General features: G+C 48.6%; 1 protein-coding gene across 3 annotated transcripts in view; it reads left to right on the top strand.

Annotated features, from left to right (window-relative positions):
- The window catches only part of GALNT15 (polypeptide N-acetylgalactosaminyltransferase 15), a 45912-nt gene that overhangs the window by 1848 nt on the left and 22446 nt on the right, over window positions 1–21618 (top strand). For 2 of the 3 annotated variants that reach the window (XR_010664163.1, XM_065942310.1), the window contains exon 2: window positions 20787–20956. The exons of the other annotated variant lie outside the window; for it this stretch is intronic. Coding sequence is in view for 1 of the 2 variants with exons in the window: in XM_065942310.1 (XP_065798382.1) it covers window positions 20787–20956 (170 nt within the window). In the remaining variant the exon portion in view is untranslated. The remainder of the gene's footprint in view (window positions 1–20786; window positions 20957–21618) is intronic. 3 annotated transcript variants of the gene reach the window in all.

Here is a 21618-nt window from a genome sequence, read left to right on the forward strand (position 1 = left end):
GCTTTAATCAAAGAGCTTTTCATGTATCGACTGATAAAGGCCTTACAACTTAGCGAGACGGGTGCTAGCTCGGCTATCATGCCTATTTTATAGGTATGAACATGGAGGAGGAAATGGCAACCCACTCCAGTACTCTTGCCTGGAAAATGCCGAGGACGGAGGAGCCTGGTGGGCTACAGTCCATGGGGTCGCCAAGAGTGAGACACGACTGAGCGACTTCACTTTTTCACTTTCATGAGGCACAGAGAGGCCAAGTGACTCGTCCACAGTCACACAGCTGGGAGGCGCCGAAGCAGGGATTTGCTCCAACCAGCCCGAGCCCCTCCCTACACTATGCCTTCCCCCTTAGCCCACTAGACGAGGTGGACCGCGCAGGACCCAGGAGCTAGAATACTGCGTTCATGCAGTCTGGCCTGGCAGGGTGGCTTCAACCACCTCCAGGACCAGCCCAGGAGGCAAGCTGGGAGGTCTGATGACCCACAAACTGTGCTCAGGGAGACGGTGGACTCATCCTGGAACCCCTGCACTCCCCACCATCCCCAGCATCCTGGGGCAGGGCAGCTGGGTAGCCGGTGATCGGGTCCCTTCCCTGTAGGCACCGCTCTTCCCGGAGCCGGGAGAGTCTCTCAGGAAGCAAACCCACCCTCCGCGCCTCTGGGTGGGAGGGGCGGAGTGGGGCAGCAGGGGGCGGGGCCACGTCGTCCTCGGAGCCCACCCGGCTCCTGCCGGCGCGGCTCCTTGCCTTCAGGATAGGGCAGATGCGCAGACTCTGGACTTCAGCGCCTCGTCCAGGTCGCAAGCTCCCGCCCTGCGGCTCGTCTCCAGGTCTCAACCGAAACAGCTCCTTTCGGGAAACTCCCAGACCCCGCCAGGTCCGCCCTGTTGCCGTTTTGTGCTGCCGGCCGCTTTAATTCACAGCACTCGCTGCAGCTGAGGCTAAACGGTCCTCGATGTATTGGTTTATGCAGTGCCTGCGTCCCCTGCCGTGCAGTGGGCCTGGAGGCCCAGCACACAGCAAAGGAGTGATTGCTGAATGAGCCGGTATATCGTCTTCTAATTCCATGATGAATCTTTTCACTGGCCTAGAGCAAGAAGGTTTTCCAACCAGACACACGGCCTCAATCAAGTCTGTGGCTGTGTGTGTGTGTGTGAGACTGGGTGTCTGCCTCGTGCAAGGTGAATGCACTGTGTTGCGTGGTAAATGGACTCTGTGCAAGTGTGTTGTGTGCAGTGTTAGCGGTGCGCGGGGTGTGCCGTCACGTACGCGTGCGTGTCTTGAGGGTGTCAGTGTTCGTGTGTGTACACGTCATGATTGCATGACGTGTGCACACCTCACACATGTGGTGCACGTGACCTTGTGTCTCTGTCGTGATGTGATGCTCAGGCGGCATGTTTTTGCTGTTCGTGTGCACGCATATTGTGCTGTGACTGTGCTGCACATGTATGGTCCGTATGATGCGCCGTGTGAGTGGTGTGAAGCGCATGGGTGGCCCACCATGTATGGTACACGTGTGCATTATGTGTGCGGTGCCTGTGGCATGGAGTGCGCCTGCGCTGTGCTGGTGTGCGCGCGTGTGTGCTGCGATGGACGGCTCATTTGGCGTGTCCGTGTGGTCTGTGAGCATGTGTATTTGTTATGAGTGTGCTGCTCATGTGTATTGTGTGCGTGTGCCGAGTGTGTATTATAAATGCATTGTGCAAGTGGTGCGTGTATACTTTTGCCGGTATGTCGTTGGTGTTGTGGCCTAAGTGCACGGCTGAGTGTTGTGCGTGTGCGGACCCCCTGTGTTATGCATGTGATGTGCATACGTGCATGTGTGCACGGGTGTGTGTGCACCACTCCCAGTCAGAATGACCAGCTCTCCGAGTTTACCGGACGTTCTTGTCCCGGAAGCCCCGTGGTCCTGGCCCGCCCGGCTGTCCGGCTGTCGCCCCTCCCCCGGCTGGCTCTTTCCGGAGGTGTGCGGCGCCCTCTCCCGGTTGCAGTCTGTCCCTGCAGCCGCGAGCCCGGCCCTGGGTCCCCAGCTCCCCTCCCCCAGGGGCACCCGGGGCGCTAGCGCCTCCCCCTCCTGGCGGGGCTCCCGGATGACAAGAGGTTCTCTGCAGAGTAAGGCAGAGTAAGGCCCCAACCCCATCTTCCTCCAGGGTGACAGGACTTTAAAACCAGCCCCAAACGCAGTCCTTTAAAGAACAGCCCTCTCAGAAGCACCTCTCCTATGTGTCTGAGGACACTCTATGTCCGCCAGGTTGCACTGAGAGCGCTTCTCAAATTCCAGCGTGTATGCAGATGGCTGGATGGCATCACCGACTCAATGGACATGGGTTTGAGTGGACCCCGGGAGCTGGTGATGGACAGGGAGGCCTGGCGTGCTGCGGTTCATGGGATCTCAAAGAGTCGGACACGACTGAGCGACTGAACTGACCGATACTGATGCAGATCCCCTGCGCATCTTGTGAAAGTGTGGAGTATGACATATTTGGCCGGGGGGGGGGGGGGGGGCTGCCCAAGGTGCAACATTTCTATCAGACTCCGGGTTGGTCCCAGCACTGCTGATCCATAGACCACACTTTGGAGCAGCAAGGGGCTTTATCACTGGTTCTCAAATGTATGTGCATGTCAGATTCCTGCAGATGGCTTGTTTTTTAAAAAGTAGATTTTTCAGACACAGTTGCTAGGAATTCTCGGTGGTTCTGAGTTGCAGCCCAGCGACCTGAATTTTTACAAGTTGGTACTAGACAGTTGGGGGTGAGTGTGAAGCCGAATCTGCCTCTGTATTCTGACACTCAGCTAAATATTGGAGACAGAGTTTGGGGTCAAGTAAACAAGAAGAGCTTTATTGCTTTGCCAGGAAAAGGAGACCCCAGCAGGCTAACACCCTCAAAACTGTGTGTCCCCCAACCTGGATGGGGCAGCGAGAAGGTTTATAGTAATGGTTCAAAGAGGGCATGAGAAGCTCATGGACATTCTTCTAATTGGTTGTTAGTTGGGCTTCCCTGGTGGCTCAGTTGGTAAAGAATCTGCCTGCAATACGGGAGACCTGGGTTCAATCCCTGGGTTAGGAAGGTCTGCTGGAGAAGGGAATGGCTACCCACTCCAGTACTCTGGCCTGGAGAATTCCATTCATTGTATAGTCCATGGGGTCACAAAGAGTCGGACAGGACTGAGCGACTTTCCCTTTCACTAGGTAAGTAGGAGTCAGCATCTTTAACCCTCTGGTTCCAACTGGTCTGGGGTCTACATGCTTGTGGGCAGTGTACAGTTAACTTCTCCCAGCTGGAGGGGGTTTCAGTTACTGCAAAACAGTGCAAAGGTATTACTGTGTGCATCCCTTGATGGGGACCTGGGACCCTGGCCCAAGGCTCCACGATTGTTCCTCTTGACTGTTTCTCCCTATTCTCACATCCCTCCCTTCTCCCCTAATTAACAACTGCTTGAATCCCCCTGTTGGCACTCAGGGAAGGTCATGGAGGCTGAATGAAGGCTGCTTCCTGTAATCAGATCAATGGGGGAGACAGAAAGGCTTCATGCCCAGGAGGCCCGCAGAGCCCTGCTGGGTGTGAAGTGGAGAGGCAGTGGGGTTCTGGATGTTTCCACAGAGGAGGTAGTACTGGGATTGGAAAATAGAGAGGAGAGGCAGAAAGGAATGCAGTCCCTTTCACGGTCCAGGGTTTGTACTTGAAGACAAATGATTGCTCAGCTGTAGCCGGCTATGCGCTACTTGCTAACGCCAACTTTGTGTTTATGCTTTGGTCTGGGTTTCCTTGGCTATACACCCACACCATGACTAAGCCATACACCCATGGAACAGTGGCCCTGGGGTTGAATTCTGGACATCACCCCTTACTGTGTGACCTTGCGCGATCACTCAGCCTCCCTGAGCCTGTTTCTCCAACTGTAAAATGGTGATGACAGTAACACCCTCGCGAAGGGTTGTGATGAAAACGAGATGAGATGTGTGCGATTTCCCCTAGTGCTCAAGTCCAAACGGAAGACACCCTTGGCATATTCTCAAGGGTAGGACCGAGGAGTGAGGTGGAAAGAAGCTTGGAGAGCGCCCCCGAGGACTGCACACCACTGTCCTTTCTCTGACCCATGAATTATCTTCTGCCCCCTCCAGCTGCCGAATCCTCACAAACTTGGCAGCACTGGGAATTGCCGGGAAAGTCTTAAAAAGGACTCCTGCCCGGGTCCTGCTGGCAGGGATTCTTATATAGTCAGTCTGGGCTGAGGCCTGGGTGTCCCCTGGAGTTGTGACGTGTTGTCAAGGAGGAGGGGGTGTGGCCCTCACAGGGTCAGGTCGATTCCTGCCAGGAAGCCAGACACCGCAGGATAGCTCTGTCACCTGGGCTGCAGAAGAGGGCAGCTGCCAGGGCATCAGTAAATCTGAGCGGGTAGGCCCGGCCATAGGGCAAGTGAGGGGACCTCTGCTGATTTGGTAGGAGTTGGGGGGGGGGGGGCGGATGTCAGTAACTGGCAGAGATGAGAGGCTGAAGCCCAGCTAATCCCCCACCTGTAATGAGAGGGAAAACAAGCCAGGGTGTGTGGTGCCTGACTGATCAGCTCACAAAGGTACCCCGTGATCACCAAGCCCTCCAAGTCCAGCAAAGCCACGGCCATGGAGGGCACCTCTCTGCATCTCCAGTCTGGATCCAGCCCCCATGAGGGGGCTGCGGTGTAGACTGTGCCAAGTGCCATCCTCTGAGTTGGAGCATGCAGTGCCCAGGGTGGGGGGGTCCTGCCTTGTGCTTCGAGGGTTTGATCAGAAGTGGTCAGCTTGCATCTTATCCTTTTTAATTACCAGTGAAAGTGAAAGTCACTCAGTTGTGTCTGACTCTTTGTGACCCTATGGACTATACAGTCCATGGAATTCTCCAGGCCAGAATACTGGAGTGGGTAGCTGTTCCCTTCTCCAGGGGATCTTCCCAGCCCAGGGATTGAACCCAGGTCTCCTGCAGTGCAAGCAGATGCTTTACCAGCTGAGCCACCGGGGAAAGCTGGTGTTATTTACTCCAGAGCCTCTCAAAGCGTGGGGCTTCAGACCTGCAACAATTGGAAATGCAGAGTCTCAGGTCCTCTCAGCCCTACTGCTGGAAAATCTGTCTCTAACAAGATTCCCAGGTGATTTATGTTCGTGTCAAAGCTTGAGTAACACTGATGAAGGTTACAGTTCACAGCGCTGCCTGCGTGTGAGAATCAGCTGGAGGGTTTTATGAATGACCGTGGCCAGGCTCCTCCCCCCAGACTAACCAAGTGAACACAGCCCACAGGGACTCACTGTCTGACAGATTCTCGTGTGCAGCCATCATTAGTCCAGGGCAAGGGAACCAGGATCAGAGCAAAGCCAGGGATGCCTGGAGCCCCTCGGAAGGAGGCTGGGAGATTTGGAGATCCCTCCACAAAGAGAAGAGGATTGCGTGCACCTTGCGTGACTTGTCCCCTCCATGGGCAGTGACAGGCTGGCAGCCGCAGCCTCATATGTAGGCTCCTTTGTCTGTCCCTCTAAGACTGGGGTCCTCAACCCCCAGGCCACGTACTGGCATCGATCCGTGCCCTGTTGGAAACCAGGCTGCACAACAGGAGGTGAGTGGTGGGCAGGCAAGCAAAGCTTCATCTGTATTTACAGTGGCTTCCCGCCGTTCGCATTAGCACCTGAGCCTCGCCTCCTGTTAGATCAGGGGCCACATTAGATTCGCATAAAGTGAAAGTAGTGAAAGTGTTAGTCGTTCAGTCGTGTCCGACTCTGTGCGACCCCATGGACTGTAGCCCACCAGGCTCCTCTGTCCATGGGGATTCTCCAAGCAAAAATACTGGAGTGGGTTTCCATGCCCTTCTCCAGGGGATCTTCCCGACCCAGGGATCGAACCTGAGTCTCCCACATTTCAGGCAGATTCTTTACCATCTGAGCCACCAGGGAAGCCCAAGAATATTGGAGTGGGGAGCCTATCCCTTCCCCAGTGGATCTTCCCGACCCAGGAATCGAACTGGTGTCTCCTGCACTGCAGGCGGATTCTTTACCAACTGAGGCATGAGAGAATCCCTAGATTCTCATAGAAGCACAATAAATGTAGTGTTGTTGAGTCTTCCCCAAACCATCCCCCTCTCCAGTCCATGGAAAAATTGTCTTCCATGAAATCAGACCCTGGTGCCAAAAAAGTTGGAGACCACTGCTCTAAAGCATCACCCCCAGGCCATGTCCCAGCAGCCCTGGCCCCCAGGCCTGGCCTGGAAATTGTGGTCTCCACAATGAGCTCCACCAATTAGGGGCACCATGGGCTGAACCCAGGGGTTCTCATAGAATGCAAGGAATTTGTATCATTATCCTGTACCTATAGACAGCCAGCCTGTACACCTCTTGAGAGTAAGAACAGTATCCTCCTTCATTCATTGAATAAATAATTCTTTGTGCCAACATGCAATCGAAATCCCTTCCATCATGCCCAGCTCTGAGTGTTTGGTTAGCAACTGTTGAAGGTGGTTAGGTGAGCATGCCCCAGCCCCACCCCTGAGGAGCTTGGGGTACCCTGAGGGCTGCAGGCAAGCAACCAGCTGCGACATAGGTGGGGTCAGGGCAGAGACAGGGAAGCCCATGTCAGTGTAGGACCTCAACTGATTTGGTAGGAGCTGTGGAGGGACTTAGCATGCATGGGAGTCAGGAACTCCAAACCAGCTTCAGAAAATCCAGCAGAAACCTTTCTACTCTGGCCAGGCAAGGGGAGGGCGGACAAGGGTTTGCGTCATAGCCCGGCCATCTGGGGCGCGGCTGTGACTCCTTTTCTTCAGAATCAGCCTCCAAATGCATGTTCTGAGGTCATGGGGAACCCCGGAGCTGCAGGAAGCTGGGGCGTGCGTCTGTGTGTCAACACAGACCCAGGCTCTTCTGATCTCCGAGTGTGAAGTTTGTGTGCATTGAGCAACTCTCCTGAGCCAGAATGATCCCTGGATTAGAGGGGAGTCTCAGCCTCCCTATGTTGGCCAACTAGGGGATATAATAGTGGAGCCAAGATTCAGAGCCACATTGATTTGGTTCCAAAGCCCTGGGCCCTTCCTTCCTCCCTGCTGCTGCTCAGAAGGGGGACAAGTGAGCTTGGGTGGGCTTTCAGACACTTGCGTGATGTCCACACACTGAGAGAGTAAAATATGCACCAGGTGTTTGGTTGAAGGACAAAGAAAGCGGAGCCATCACTTAATAGTAAAAGCAAGCGTTTCTTGTGGGAGCACCGCATTGGAACTGGTCACATTAGAGCATTGCTTCTCGGGGTCCAGAGCTGTTTCTCTGCCCTGCCTCACCCATCCTCCCAGCAAAGCCGTGGTACAGACTGAGCAGGGAAAAAACCCGATTGACAGAAAGAACGCCAGTCACCCCAGGAGGGGAAGGGACTTGCCCAGGGCCCCTGCATGGACCACTTACCTTTGCTCTCTTTTTTGCCTCCCTATCTACTGTATTCCCCTGAAGGACTTGAAGATACATCATGAAATAGAAAATTGCTCCTAACATCCTGTTTAGTCAAGATAAAGGGAAGTGTACTTGGGAAAATCTTTCTTTCCGTTCCTGGTACACGCCAAGCCCCTGCCTACCTCCAGTCCTTAGCAGAGGCTGTGACATCTGCCAGGAGCACCATTCCCCACCAGGCACCTTCCCAGACTGTGTCCCGCCCACCCTCAGGTCCTGACTTCAGCTGTTGAATAATTCTTTGGTTTTCTGTTTGATTGGAGATAAAGTCCACGACATCAGAGACTCTCTGAGTTTGGGTTCCCCCCGAGGCAGACCCCCAGGCAAGGATTTGTTTTGTCTCTGGTGCCAGGGAGCCCTGCTGGGGGTCTGGGATGCTGAGACAGGGAATAGGAGGCAGCTGACAGCGGGCTTGCAGGCGGTTACCTCTGTGGGAAGCTGAGGCTCAGCCTCGCCGGGGCACCTGGTGACAGCACCTTGCTGCCCCTCACTTAGGGTCTGGGTTGCTGGATATGAATACACCGACTCCTTTTAGGTGCCGACTGAGGGTAGCTCCCAGGGTTGGAGAAGGTTCCTCTGCAGCTCTTCAGGCACTGGTGCTTAAGGAGAACGTCTCTGGCCGTCAGAGAAAACCACCAGACAATTGAAAGTCAGGTTGTGCTGTACTATAGGATATCCCCCAGGGGATACAGGCGGGAGCATCACACAACTCTGCTTCAAGGCTTTTATCTACGAGGAGTCCCCTTCATTTGAACTAGTTTCATTCCAAGAGCACATTCCTAAGTCCAATTTGTTCACAAGTCCAACAAAGTTAGCCTAGGTACCCAGTGAACACAATAGGCTACATAGAACTGTCCAGTTCAGTTGAGTCGCTCAGTCGTGTCTGACTGTTTGCAAGCCCATGGACTGCAGCACTCCAGGCCTCTCTGTCCATCATCAACTCCCGGAGTTTACTCAAACTCGTGTCCATTGAGTCGATGATGCCATCCAATGAGGATGAGATGGTCGGATGGCATCACTGACTCAGTAGTACTGTACTGTAACAGGTTTACAATACTGTTCACACAATAAATACATTAAAAAATCACAAAAAATAAGGAAAACATTTCTACTCTTATGGGGCAGTACCTTGAAGGGTACAGAAGTCCAGTGCAACAGCTAGCACGCAGGGGCTGGTGTTGGGAGGACAGGCAAGAAGAGCTGCTGACTGGAGGAGACAGAGGAGGCGGGTGACGGTAGAGCTGAAGGGTTGTCAGCCTTGGGAGACAGAGGGCTAGCTGCAATGTCGCTCACCCCTGACGCTGACGGCACAGGGTCTGGTTTCTTGTTGGAATCAGATGCACATTCACATCTTTGAAAGTTTACAACTTGAAGATTCGTATGGAGGGGACTTGTATTTAATCTACCTCCCAGTAGTAGTAGGTTGTCAGTCAATAACTGTCATATGACTGGATAGAAAATGGAAAGTTGAGATCAAAGAGAAAATTAGAATGAAAATAGGCAATCAATGACTGGTGAAGTGAAAGTTACTCAGTCGTGTCTGACTCTTTGCAACTCCAGGGACCACACAGTCCCATGGAATTCTTCAGGCCAGAATACTGGAGTGGGTAGATGTTCCCTTCTCCACCTGATCTTCCCAAGTCAGGGATTGACCCAGATGTCCCGCATTGCAGGCAGATTCTTAACCAGCTGAGTCACCATTTTCTTACTCTGAGCTTCCTGGCGGCCACAGTGAAAAAGGAAACACCATAAATATTGAGACCCTTGTTGCTCAGGAGGAGGACACACACCAGGTCCTCAGAGGAGGAAAGAATTTTCCTGGCACTTCTATCTTGAGAAAATTTCCCTCCAGAGTTGTGTGGAGGGGATAGAAAGTGCTGGAGGAGACCATGCCTCTACAGGTGTTACAGTGACCATAACACAAAGCAATTGTCATGAAAAACTTTCTTTCACTGTTCTCTGAGAAAAGCTGAAAGCATGGTGCCAAGCAACACTCCACAGAAGCAAGTTTCTAAGGCAGCCAAGACAGTGGGATCAAAGGAAGTTGCTTTCCGAGGACTTTACTAAATCAGTGTAGACAGCCCAGAGCATTTGATGAAACAAATGTGTTCTTCAAATAATCCCCTCCCATCACAGTCACTGGAACACAGGCTTTATGACTGAATCCACAACATTCTGTTAGCATTTTAGTCTAAGATGCCAATATACGTACACTGGTCAAGAGCACAAGGTTTAGAGTCACACTGACCATCAGCTATTTGCTGTGTATGCAGGCATGCTAAAGCACTTTAGTCATGCCTGACTCTTTGCAATCCTATCGACTGTAGCCCACCGGGCTCCTCTGTCCCTGGGATTCTCCAGGCAAGGATACTGGAATGGGTTGCCATGCCCTCCTCCAAGGGATCTTCCTGACCCAGGGATCAAACTAGAGTCTCCTGCAGCTCCTGCATTGCAGGCAACTTCTTTACTACTGAGCCACCGAGGAAGCCCCATTTGCCGTGCAACTTTAAACAGGTCACTTAAGGCCTTTGTGTTCTAGTTTTCTCATCTTTAGAATGGACTATGTATGCCTCATCTAGTGCTACATACATACAACCTCAACATTTAGTGACTTAAAAAATAAGTAAATTGGGCTTCATAAAATTTTTAAATTATGTGCTTCAAGAAAGTGAAAAGACAATCCAGAAATGGTAGAAAGTATTTGCAGATCATATATCTGATTAGGGACTTGCATCAGAATATATCAATAGCCCTCATAATAAAGATAAAAAGATATCCTACTTAAAAATAGGCAAAGGATTTGAATAGACATTTCTCCAAATAATGCAGAGGAAATTACCAAAAAGTACACGAGCTGATGCTCAGATCATTAGTCAGTGGAGAAATGCAAATTAGAACCACAATGAGGCACCATTTCAGCACCACTGAAATGACTAAAATTAAAAAAAAAAAAAAAAGACGATAGCAAGTGCTGACAAGGCTGTAAAGAAGTTGCTGGAGTAAAAAATGGTGCAGTTGCTTTGGAATACAGTTTGGCAACTCCTCAAAATATCAGCATTCATTTACCACATAGCTCAACAACGCCAGTTCTAGGTGTATACCCAAGAGAATTCGAAACACATGTTCACATGAAAATTACACATGAATGTTCATAGCAGCACCACTCATAATAACCAAAAATGGAAATACTCAAATGCCCATCAGCTGGTGAATGGATAAAGTGAGGTCTACTCAAACAACGGAACAGTATTCGTCAGTAAAGAGGAGTGAAGTACTGATATGTGCTTCAAACAACGAACCTTGAAAACACTGCAAAGTGAAGGAAGCCAGACACGAAAGGCGACAGATTATATGATTCCATTTACATCAGGTTTTTAATCTTCCCATAGTCCTTAACAGTCACTGTACATCTTATCCGCATTTTATGGATGAAGAAGCTGAAGCCTAGAGAGCTAGTCAGGATCTTGGAAGGCTTGCAGGAAACGATAATCAACAGCCTCTATTGGAAGGTTACTTAATGAGTAGGGCACTGACCTAAGCACTTTATATGAATTCACTCATTTGCTCCTTGCAACAAACCCATTTTTCAGATTAAAAAATTAAAAGTAAACTGCCTGCTTGAAAAGGACTTGCTGGAATCAAAAAGATTCTGAAAAATAAGCACTGGTTACTACAGAAGTGACTGGGCCTGTGGATCTGGAAACTGTTGAAGAATGACTATCAGCCAGCTTGTGTCTCTCGTCCAAGTCACATAAGGACAGCTCTGGGATTTGAACTCAGTGTCAGAGTTTGATATGCGCTCCTCCTAAGCATCACTGACTCGATGGACATGAGTTTGAACAAGCTCTGGGAGTTGGTGATGGACAGGGAAGCCTGGCGTGCTGCAATCCATGGGGTCGCAGAGAGTTGGACACGACTGAGTATCTGCACTGAACTGAACTTCCTAAGATTCCCTCAACTGTCAGGGTGTTGGAGCTCTCAGGGAATCCCCTCCCACACCCCCTCTGCCCCTATGCTACCACGTGGACCCGTCTAGCCACCCCCATGAGATTCGGTGCTGCCCAGAGGCTGATGAGGCCATCCCTGGAGTGCTGACCTTGGACCCCAGAAGCCCAGGCATGTATCCGGAGCCTCTTCCTTCCATAGGGATCTACACAGCCTGCTCGGCCCATAGCCCCCTGTTCTCGCTCACTCCACCCCCCAGAAACACAAGAATCAATCCTGGCTCCTCTGAAGAGCATCTCGTGGGCCCTGAGACACAGGCCTCACTAAAGCTCTGTCTCAGATATTCTGTGCTGCTGTCAGAGCCTCGGTGGGAGAGCTGGCCTGCCCCCAGCAGCCCACGCCGGTCCTCCTGGGAGCATCACGTTGCCACCGTGATTATTTTCAGCTCACAGCCCCGGCAGCGCTGTGGTTGCCTGAAGAGGTATTCCAGGGCCATCTGCTTATGTCCTGAAGACATGTGAGCATCTTTCCCTGGAGCACGTGAAGGGTCCTCTCTGAGCTGCTGCCAGATGCCCGCCTCCATGGCTCAGGGAGCCCCCCGCCCGACCCTTAGCCTTGAAGAGTTTTTCCAAAGCTCGCTTGCTTTTCAAAGTCCTCGAAGCCGGTTGAGTTCACCCCAGCCACGCACCTTCCCTGTCATCTCTTCACCCCTCTCTCACCAGGAAGACAGAACACAGTTCTCTCTGCTCATAAAACCTAGAAAACTCTGGAACAGGATGTGGAGGGAGAAGAGGACAGTCCTATGAGATTCTCTTCGAAAACCCTGCTCCCCTGATTTGTCCTCATCCCTTCTCCCTGTTCTATGCAAAGGGCTCTCTGAAGAGTCAGGAGCACAGAATTTCAAGGCTTGCCAGAGCCTTTGGGATCCATCCTGCAGTAGTAATATATCTTCTGATGAAGGCAGTGAATGCAGAGTGCTCACTCAGGGCCAGCACCATTCTTTTTATTAATATTATTGGAGTCTAGTTACTTTACAATGTTGTGTTGGTTTCTGTTATAGAGCAAAGTAAATCAGCTATGAGTGAGTGAGTGAGTGAGTGAGTGAGTGAAAGTCGCTCAGTCCTGTCCGACTCCTTGCGACCCCATGGACTATACAGTCAATGGAATTCTCCAGGCCAGAATACTGGAGTGGATAGCCTTTCCCTTCTCCAGGGGATCTTCCCAATTGGGACTGTACAGTCCATAGGCTTGCAAAGAGTCAGACAGAACTGAGCACCTTTCACTTTCACTACAAGGACACATGTGCACGCTCGCACGCACACACACACACACACACACACAGAGGTGTTGTTTCCTGTCCTCATATTCTATGGATTGGGGTAGAGCAAGGAGTCACTCCCTTGGGATGGTGCGGCTGTGTTCTGAGGTGATGGACTTCAGTCCCACTGAACCTACACCCGTGAGAATCCCATATGCAGGCCTCTTTGTCCCCAGCTCCTCTCCTATCTGACCTGGAAAGCAGCCATCATGCAAGCAACTGCCCAAATAATGTTTTGGGGTTTTTTTTGTATCCACTGGGTTCACTGTGGCAAGATTTCTTTTCAGTAGCCATTGGAAGCCCCTGTGTCTAGGACCCTTGGGTTTGCCAATCCTGGTATTATTCCACTTCTGGTGTGTTATTTGAATAGCCCTGAAATCAAGCTGCAAAAGTTCATGTATAGGTCACTATTTTGTTCATCTTGGGGATGCTTCTAAGAATACGTCATCTCTTTAAGAGGGCCTTCTTTCTAAAGTCCACAGGAACTTCTCTTAAAATTTTCTTTATTTATTTATCGCTGCGCTGGGTCTTCACAGCAGTGCAGGCTTGTCTCTCTCTAGTTGCCATGAGTAGGTTTCTCATTGTGGAGGCTTCCCTTGTTGCGGTTCCTGGGCTTGAGAGCACAGCTCAGTAGTTGTGGCCCTTGGGCTTAGTTGGGCTTCCCCTGTGGCTCAGTTGAAAAAGAATCCGCCTGCAATGCAGGAGACCCCGGTTAGTTGCTCTACAGCATGTGGGATCTTCCTGGACCAGGAACTGAACCTGTGTCTCCTAGACTGACAGGGGGATTCTTTACCACTGAGCCACCAGAGAAGCCCTAAAGTCCATAGGGATTTCTTTTAGAAATCAGCACTAGATGTAAAAACTGATGAAATCTAAATAAGGCCTATATTTGACTTAATAGTATTGAACCATGTAAAATTCCTGGTTTTGACAGTTGTGGGTGGTGGTGTACAATACTCTCCCTGGGTGGAGTTAGGTAAAGATAACATGGGAATTCTTTGTATTACTTCTGCAACTTCTTGTGAGTCCTAAATGATTTCAAATTAATAATTTATCCATTGTATTTAAAAAAAAGTCTACCTGGTACGTAGCTTTTCTGACAGTAACAATTCTGTAAATCTCCCATTTTACTTTGGGCTCCAGGAAGCTTAGAGTCAAATTTCAAATTCTCTCTAGAAATACCAAGGTTCTTTTGACCTATACATTTATGTCCTCCTCCAAATGTTGACTTTCCACTTGTCAACTAAAGAAAAATGCACAACTTAAAAGTTGAGAGTTGTGTTTTATTTGGGAACCTTACTGAGGACTGTAACCAGGGAGACAACAACTCAGGCAGCTCTGAGGAACTGCTCCCCAGAAGTAAGAGAGGAGCCAGATATGTAGCAGTTTTTGCTGGAAAAAAGAAAAGCAAATAAACCATGGAGTCAACATCGAATGGAGTTGAACATCAAAAGATTACTGCCAATCACAGAAACAGACATCTCGAGTTAGTGATTTTAGTGCGCTGCTCTGTATGGGAAGATGCAAGAATCTGGGCTCACTGAAATAATTTCTTAGATACTCATCTTCAGTATCCTGTTTTCCTCTATCCTGAATGCCCTCGGGGTGCACTGAGGTGGGGGTAGGGAGGGAGCTGTACTGTCTGCTGGCCGCAACATTCTTTTTTTTACAGGACTGGCAGGCAGCATTCTGTTTAGGCTTTTTTTAAAAATCATTATTTTATTATGTATACTTCTTCAGAGTGCCTTTGAACAGTTCAGCTCAGTTCAGTCACTCAGTCATGTCCAACTCTTTGCAACCCCATGGGCTGAACCACGCCAGGCCTCCCTGTCCATCACCAACACCTGGAATTTACTCAAACTCAAGTCCATTGAGTCGGTGATGTCATCCGACCATCTCATCCTCTGTCATCCCCTTCTTCTCCCGCCTTCAATCTTTCCCAGCATCAGGGTCTTTTCAAATGAGTCAGCTCTTCTCATCAGGTGGCCAAAGTATTGGAGTTTCATCTTCAGCATCAGTCCTTCCAATGAATATTCAGGACTGATTTCCTTTAGGATGGACTAGTTGGATCTCCTTTCAGTCTAAGGGACTCTCAAGAGTCTTCTCCAACACCACAGTTCAAAAGCATCAATTCTTTGGCACTCAGCTTTCTTTATAGTCCAAATCTCACATCCATACATGACTACTGGAAAAGCCATAGCTTTGACTAGACAGACCTTTGCTGGCAAAGTAATGTCTCTGCTTTTTAATAAGCTGTTTAAGTTGGTCATAACTTTTCTTCCAAGGAACAAATGCCTTTCAGTTTCATGGCTGCAGTCACCGTCTGCAGTGATTTTGGAGCCCCCACAATAAAGTCTGTCACTGTTTCCATTGTTTCCCCATCTATTTTCCATGAAGTGATGGGACCAGATGCCATGATCTTAATTTTCTGAATGTTGAGTTTTAAACCAACATTTTCACTCTCCTCTTTCACTTTCATCAAGAGGCTCTTTAGTTATTCACTTTCTGCCATAAGGGTGCTGTCATCTGTATACCTGAGGTTATTGATATTTCTCCTGGCAATCTTGCTTCCAGCTTGTGCTTCCTCCAGCCCAGAATTTCCCATGATGTACTCTGCATATAAGTTAAATAAGCAGGGTGACAATATACAGCCTTGACATATTCCCTTCCCAATTTGGAGTGACTTTGAATACTTTATGAAAAGAAGCAGTGTATAAATACAGAAACAATGTTACAGTTGTCACAGCTAGCTTACGAGACGTTCACGTGCTTTGTTGTTTCACCATCTAAGATTTTTGTTTTTCCGTTATCTGAAAGCACTCACCTAGAACCAATCCCTCACCATGTAGCATTTTTCCCAGAGAGTCACAGGCAAGGTTCTGGTGCATTGAGAGCTCCAGTTTCAGCTGGGACACATCCGGCAGAGTGGTGCCCAGCTGGTGAGCAGCTAGGGCTGATTCCCAGGCCAGCACAGATGCCTTTATTTATTTATCTTTTCCATTTATTTTTATTAGTTGGAGGCTAATTACTTTATAATATTGTAGTGGTTTTTGTCATACACTGACATGAATCAGCTATGGATTTACATGTATTCCCCATCCCGATGCCCCCTCCCACCTCCCTCTCCACCTGATTCCTCTGGGTCTTCCCAGTGCACCAGGCCTGAGCACTTGTCTCATGCATCCAGCCTGGGCTGGTGATCTGTTTCACCCTGGATAATATACATGTTTCGATGCTGTTCTCTTGAAACATCCCACCCTCACCTTCTCCCACAGAGTTCAAAATTCTATTCTGTACATCTGTGTCTCTTTTTCTGTTTTGCATGTAGGGTTATCATTACCATCTTTCTAAATTCCATATATATGCGTTAGTATACTGTATTGGTCTTTATCTTTCTGGCTTACTTCACTCTATATAATGGGCTCCAGTTTCATCCATCTCATTAGAACTGATTCAAATGAATTCTTTTTAATAGCTGAGTAATATTCCATGGTGTATGTGTACCATAGCTTCCTTATCCATTTGTCTGCTGATGGGCATCTAGGTTGCTTATGTCCTGGCTATTATAAACAGTGCTGCAATGAACATTGGGGTGCACGTGTCTCTTTCAGATCTGGTTTCCTCAGTGTGTATGCCCAGAAGTGGGATTGCTGGGTCATATGGCAGTTCTAATTCCAGTTTTTAAAGAAATCTCCACACTGTTCTCCATAGTGGCTGTATGAATTTGCATTCCCACCAACAGTGTAAGAAGGTTCCCTTTTCTCCACACTCTCTCCAGCATTTATTGCTTGTAGACTTTTGGATAGTAGCCATCCTGACTGGTGTGTAATGGTACCTCATTGTGGTTTTGATGTGCATTTCTCTGATAATGAGTGATGTTGAGCATCTTTTCATGTGTTTGTTAGCCATCTGTATGTCTTCTTTGGAGAAATGTCTGTTTAGTTCTTTCGCCCATTTTTTGATTGGGTCATTTATTTTCCTGGAATTGAGCTGCAGGAGCTTCTTGTATATTTTTGAGATTAATCCTTTGTTTCTTCGTTTGCTATTATTTTTTCCCAATCTGAGGGCTGTCTTTTCACCTTGCTTATAGTTTCCTTTGCTGTGCAAAAGCTTTTAAGTTTAATTAGATCCCATTTGTTTATTTTTGCTTTTATTTCCAATATTCTAGGAGGTGGGTCATAGAGGATCCTGCTGTGATTTATGTCGGAGTGTTTTGCCTATGTTCTCCTCTAGGAGTTTTATAGTTTCTGGTCTAACATTTAGATCTTTAATCCATTTTGAGTTTATTTTTGTGTATGGTGTTAGAAAGTGTTCTAGTTTCATTCTTTTACAAGTGGTTGACCAGTTTTCCCAGCACCACTTGTTAAAGAGGTTGTCTTTTTTCCATTGTATATTCTTGCCTCCTTTGTTGAAGATAAGGTCTCCACAGGTTTGTGGATTTATCTCTGGTCTTTCTATTCTGTTCCATTGATCTATATTTCTGTCTTTGTGCCAGTACCATACTGTCTTGATGACTGTGGCTTTGTAGTATAGTCTGAAGTCAGGCAGGTTGATTCCTCCAGTTCCATTCTTCTTTCTCGAGATACTTTGGCTATTCGAGGTTTTTTGTATTTCCATACAAATTGTGAAATTATTTGTTCTAGTTCTGTGAAAAATACCGTTGGTGTGCATTGAATCTATAGATTGCTTTGCGTAGTATAGCCATTTTGACAATATTGATTCTTCCAAACCATGAACACGGAATATTTCTCCATCTGTTTGTGTCCTCTTTGATTTCTTTCATCAGTGTTTTATAGTTTTCTATGTATAGGTCTTTTGTTTCTTTAGGTAGATATACTCCTAAGTATTTTATATTCTTTTTGTTGCAATGGTGAATGGTATTGTTTCCTTAATTTCTCTTTCTGTTTTCTCATTGTTAGTGTATAGGAATGCAAAGGATTTCTGTGTGTTAATTTTATATCCTGCAACTTTACTATATTCATTGATTAGCTCTAGTAATTTTCACAGATGCCATTAGATGTTAGAAGTTTGAGGTCCTTGAGACAACCCCAGTTCAAATGCAAATGCCTCTGTGAGGACAGACTGGTGGTTTCAGCAGCTACAATCTGGAAAGACATGCTCTAGCAGTGCATTTTAAGAAAGTGCCTTTGTGGACAGGTATGAACTGCATGCTGCTTTATGGGTCAGGGTGTTATTAGAGTTCTTTCCACTGTGGATTCACTCAAAGTCCTCACAGACCCCATGCTCAGCAAACATAGAGCAGAGCATTCTCTTCACCTGGAGAGGAAAGTGGGAACCTAAGAATCTCCCGGCAGCGATCACACCATCACACCCACACACACACACACACACACACACACCCATTGGTCCAGTCACAAACCAGCAAAGGGGAAAGGGCATGACTGCTGTGAAGGTATAATATCCAGCTCTGCCAATCACTGATCATGTGGCTTTGATGATCCTTGTTCCCTCTGGGCCTCAGTTTCTTCATCTGTAAAGTGGAGTGAGATGGTCCAATCCACAGACTCAACAGGCAGTAATGTGCATAAAGGGCTTGACACAGCATCTGGCATGTTGTTACTGCTCCCAAAGGTTCGATCCTTGCCCCTTCTTCAATAATAATTACAATATTAATCATAATAATAATTAGCATGTAGAGAGCTCTGATCAAAATGGCAGAGTAGAAGAACGTGGAACTCACTTCCTTCTACGAATACATCAAAAACACATCTACAGGTGGGGCAGTTCTCACAGAGCACCTCCTTCCTGGACCCAACAGAAGATCTCAAACTCCTGAAAGGACAAGAAAGGTTTCTACGCAACTGGGTAGGATGAAAGGGGGGAAGGGGGTAAGTGGGACATCTCCTGGATCTCTGGGAGGGAGCTGAAAGGAGGAAATGTTCCTGAACTCTGGGAAGCCCCTTCACCAGTGGGGAGCTCAGAAACAGAGCTTCAGAGGCTCAGAGGTGAGCCCAGCCACCAGTCCGCAGCAGACAGAGCAGAGAGGCCTGCACGGACAGTCCAGTCACCAGCCTGGGCACCCAGTCTGAGACATAAGTCTGCTGCTACAGACCGGGGCTGGGTGCTGAGACTCGGAGTTCAGAGGCCTGGCCTGGGGAGAGGAATGGTGCTGGCTGCTCAGAGGTAGCCTGAAGGGCCTGGAGCGTGACCCAGCTCAACAAAGGGTATTCTTGGAAGAAGCCCAGCCCTCCACAGTAGCAACGCACCATTGCTAAGTAGCGCACCAAGGGCAGGGTCACTATAGCAGCTGCTGTCTCCACACACTGACCCTACCTCCATGGGCTCCTAGAGAGTGCACCCCAGCCACCGCTCAGGGGCTCAGCAGCAGATGCCACAGGCTGCCCACGTGCAGAAGGGTAGATGAAACCACAGCTGAGCCCCAGGGACCACACTACTTGGGAAGCAGGGCTGAATTTTCTCTTCCTTCAGTTGTGCACACCATGGATTTACACCCCTGCCCCTGGCTTTGTAAAGTCAGCACGTGTGAGTCATCTGAACAGACACAGGTCTACACCAAGACAGATGAATGGCAAAACTTAAAGAGAGGATGACAAGGGAACCCCTATAAGGCCATCAGCTGATTTCTCTACAGAAAAGTTGCAGGCCACAGGGGAGAGGCAAGACATTTACAAAGTCCTGAAAGGGAAAAAATTGCAACCTAGGATAATCTACCCAGCAAGACTATCATTTAGAATAGAGGCACAAGTAAAGCATGTCTCAGACAAGCAAAAACGAAAAGAATAGAGCAATACTAAACCTACCCCAAAGGAAATATTGCAAGGTCTTCTCTAAATAGAAAATAAGTAAGAATCTATAGGAAGGATAAAATTATAATTGGAAGGTAAATCATGTAAATAAACAAGTACACAGATTAAAAAAAAAAAAAAAGACAACTTTTTTCTCTGAAAGTGATGACAACTACAATGAACAGCAAAGGGATGATTCTGAAGATGTAAAATCATAAAATCATCAAAATCATCAAATGTAGGGGATGAGTAAGAAAATACTCATAGTATTTAAGAAAATACTCTAGTTCTTTTTTCCAGAATGTGTTTGAACCTATATGACTACCAGTCTAATACAAGAAGATATAGGAAGGGATTAATGTACTTGAAAAACAGAGTGACCAAAAATCTAAAATATACAATAAGTCCACAAAAACCAAGAAGCAAAGAATATAAGCTTAATACAAAAGAAAATCATCCAACCACAAGATGGAAAAGGACAAGGAAGAAATATGAAATCAACGGGAAAACAAGGTTTAAAATGACAATAAATACATGTCTATCAATAATTACCTTAAATGCCAGTGGGCTAAATGTGCCTCTAAATGTGCCACATCTAAAAGATATAGAGTGGCAAAGTGGGTTGAAAAAAAACAAAAACAAGAACCCACAATAATGCTGCCTGCAAGAGACCCACTTGAGGGCAAAGGATACACATAGAGTGAAATAAAAATTAACATGTACTGTGTCAGATGCTATGCTAGATTGTAGGACAAAAATAAAGAAAATAGCGTCCTTGCTCTTAAACAGACGATCTTTCATGTTGACAGGACACTTACTGTGTATCTTGTCCTGTTAGGGCCTCGCACCAGCTCTAAGAGGTGGGTGATCTTGTCATTCATTTCCATTTTACAGATTAGGACAGTCGTCTGCTGAGAAATGGTGGTAATACCACTCAGCTGCTAGGGGAGAGACAAGGATAAACACTGTAAATCAGTTCTTGGAATCCAAGGCCTGGGAGACAGTGGACAGCACATCTGTGAGGGCATAATGGGTTCTCTTTAGTGGAAATTCTGAGAAAACCCAGGGAGAGAGTCATTGAGTTGGACAGCACTTCTGTGTAATGGGTTCTCCTTAGTGAAATTCTGAGAAGACCCAGGGAGAGAGCCATTGAGTTGGACAGCACTTCTGTGTAATGGGTTCTCTTTGGTGGAAATTCTGAGAAGACCCAGGGAGAGAGCCATCGAGTTGGGAGGAGAGTCACTGGCAGGCGCCGCCCCAGCTGGGGCTCCCCTTCCCCTCACATCCTGCCTCTCTTCCCTGCAGGTGCCTGCAGCAGCCACCGCCCACAGACAGCCTGCCCACCGCCAGCGTCGTCCTCTGCTTCCACGACGAGGCCTGGTCCACCCTCCTGAGGACCGTGCACAGCATCCTGGACACGGCGCCCAGGGCCTTTCTGAAGGAGATCGTCCTGGTGGACGACCTCAGCCAGCAAGGTGGCCGCGGGCTTCCTCCAGGCTCTTTCGGGAGGGCCTGGACCCAGGGGGGCTCCCTGCACAGACTAGGGTTTGGAGCTTGTGTAGACGGGGTTCCCGGAAGCAGTCCCACAGACAGGGATTCGGGCGCAGGAGACTCATCCGGGAAGAGCCCCAGAGGCTCCGCCCCACTGTGATACCCACAGGGTGTGATGCTGGCCGCAGGCGCGGAACCAGCAGCTCGAGGGTGACTGTGCTGCTCTCTCGTTGTTGGCTTTTTTGACCGCACTGCACGGCATGTAGGATCTTAGTCCTGCGCCGCTATATTGGAAGTGTGGAGTCCTAACCACTTGACCGGCAGGGAGGTCCCTTGTGCTGACCTTTTATGTCAGGGACTTGAGCACTAGAGCACCTGCAGATTTTGATGTCTGCGGTGGGTGGGGGGACTCCTGGAACCAACGCCCTCACCCCGACTCTGAAGGATGACTGTCCGGTGGTCTTCCCATCTCTGCTAGTTTCCTCATCTGGGCCCACTCACACCTGTCCATTGGCACAGTTTTTCTGATCTTGACTGTGCAGTGCTATGCTTAGTCGCTCAACCGTGTCCAACTCTTTGCAACCTCATGAACTGTAGCCCACCAGGCTTCTCTGTCCATGGGATTCTCCAGGCAAGAATACTGGAG

This window comes from Muntiacus reevesi, chromosome 8, assembly GCF_963930625.1.
Source record: "Muntiacus reevesi chromosome 8, mMunRee1.1, whole genome shotgun sequence".
In the NCBI taxonomy this organism is placed as follows: Eukaryota; Metazoa; Chordata; class Mammalia; order Artiodactyla; family Cervidae; genus Muntiacus; species Muntiacus reevesi.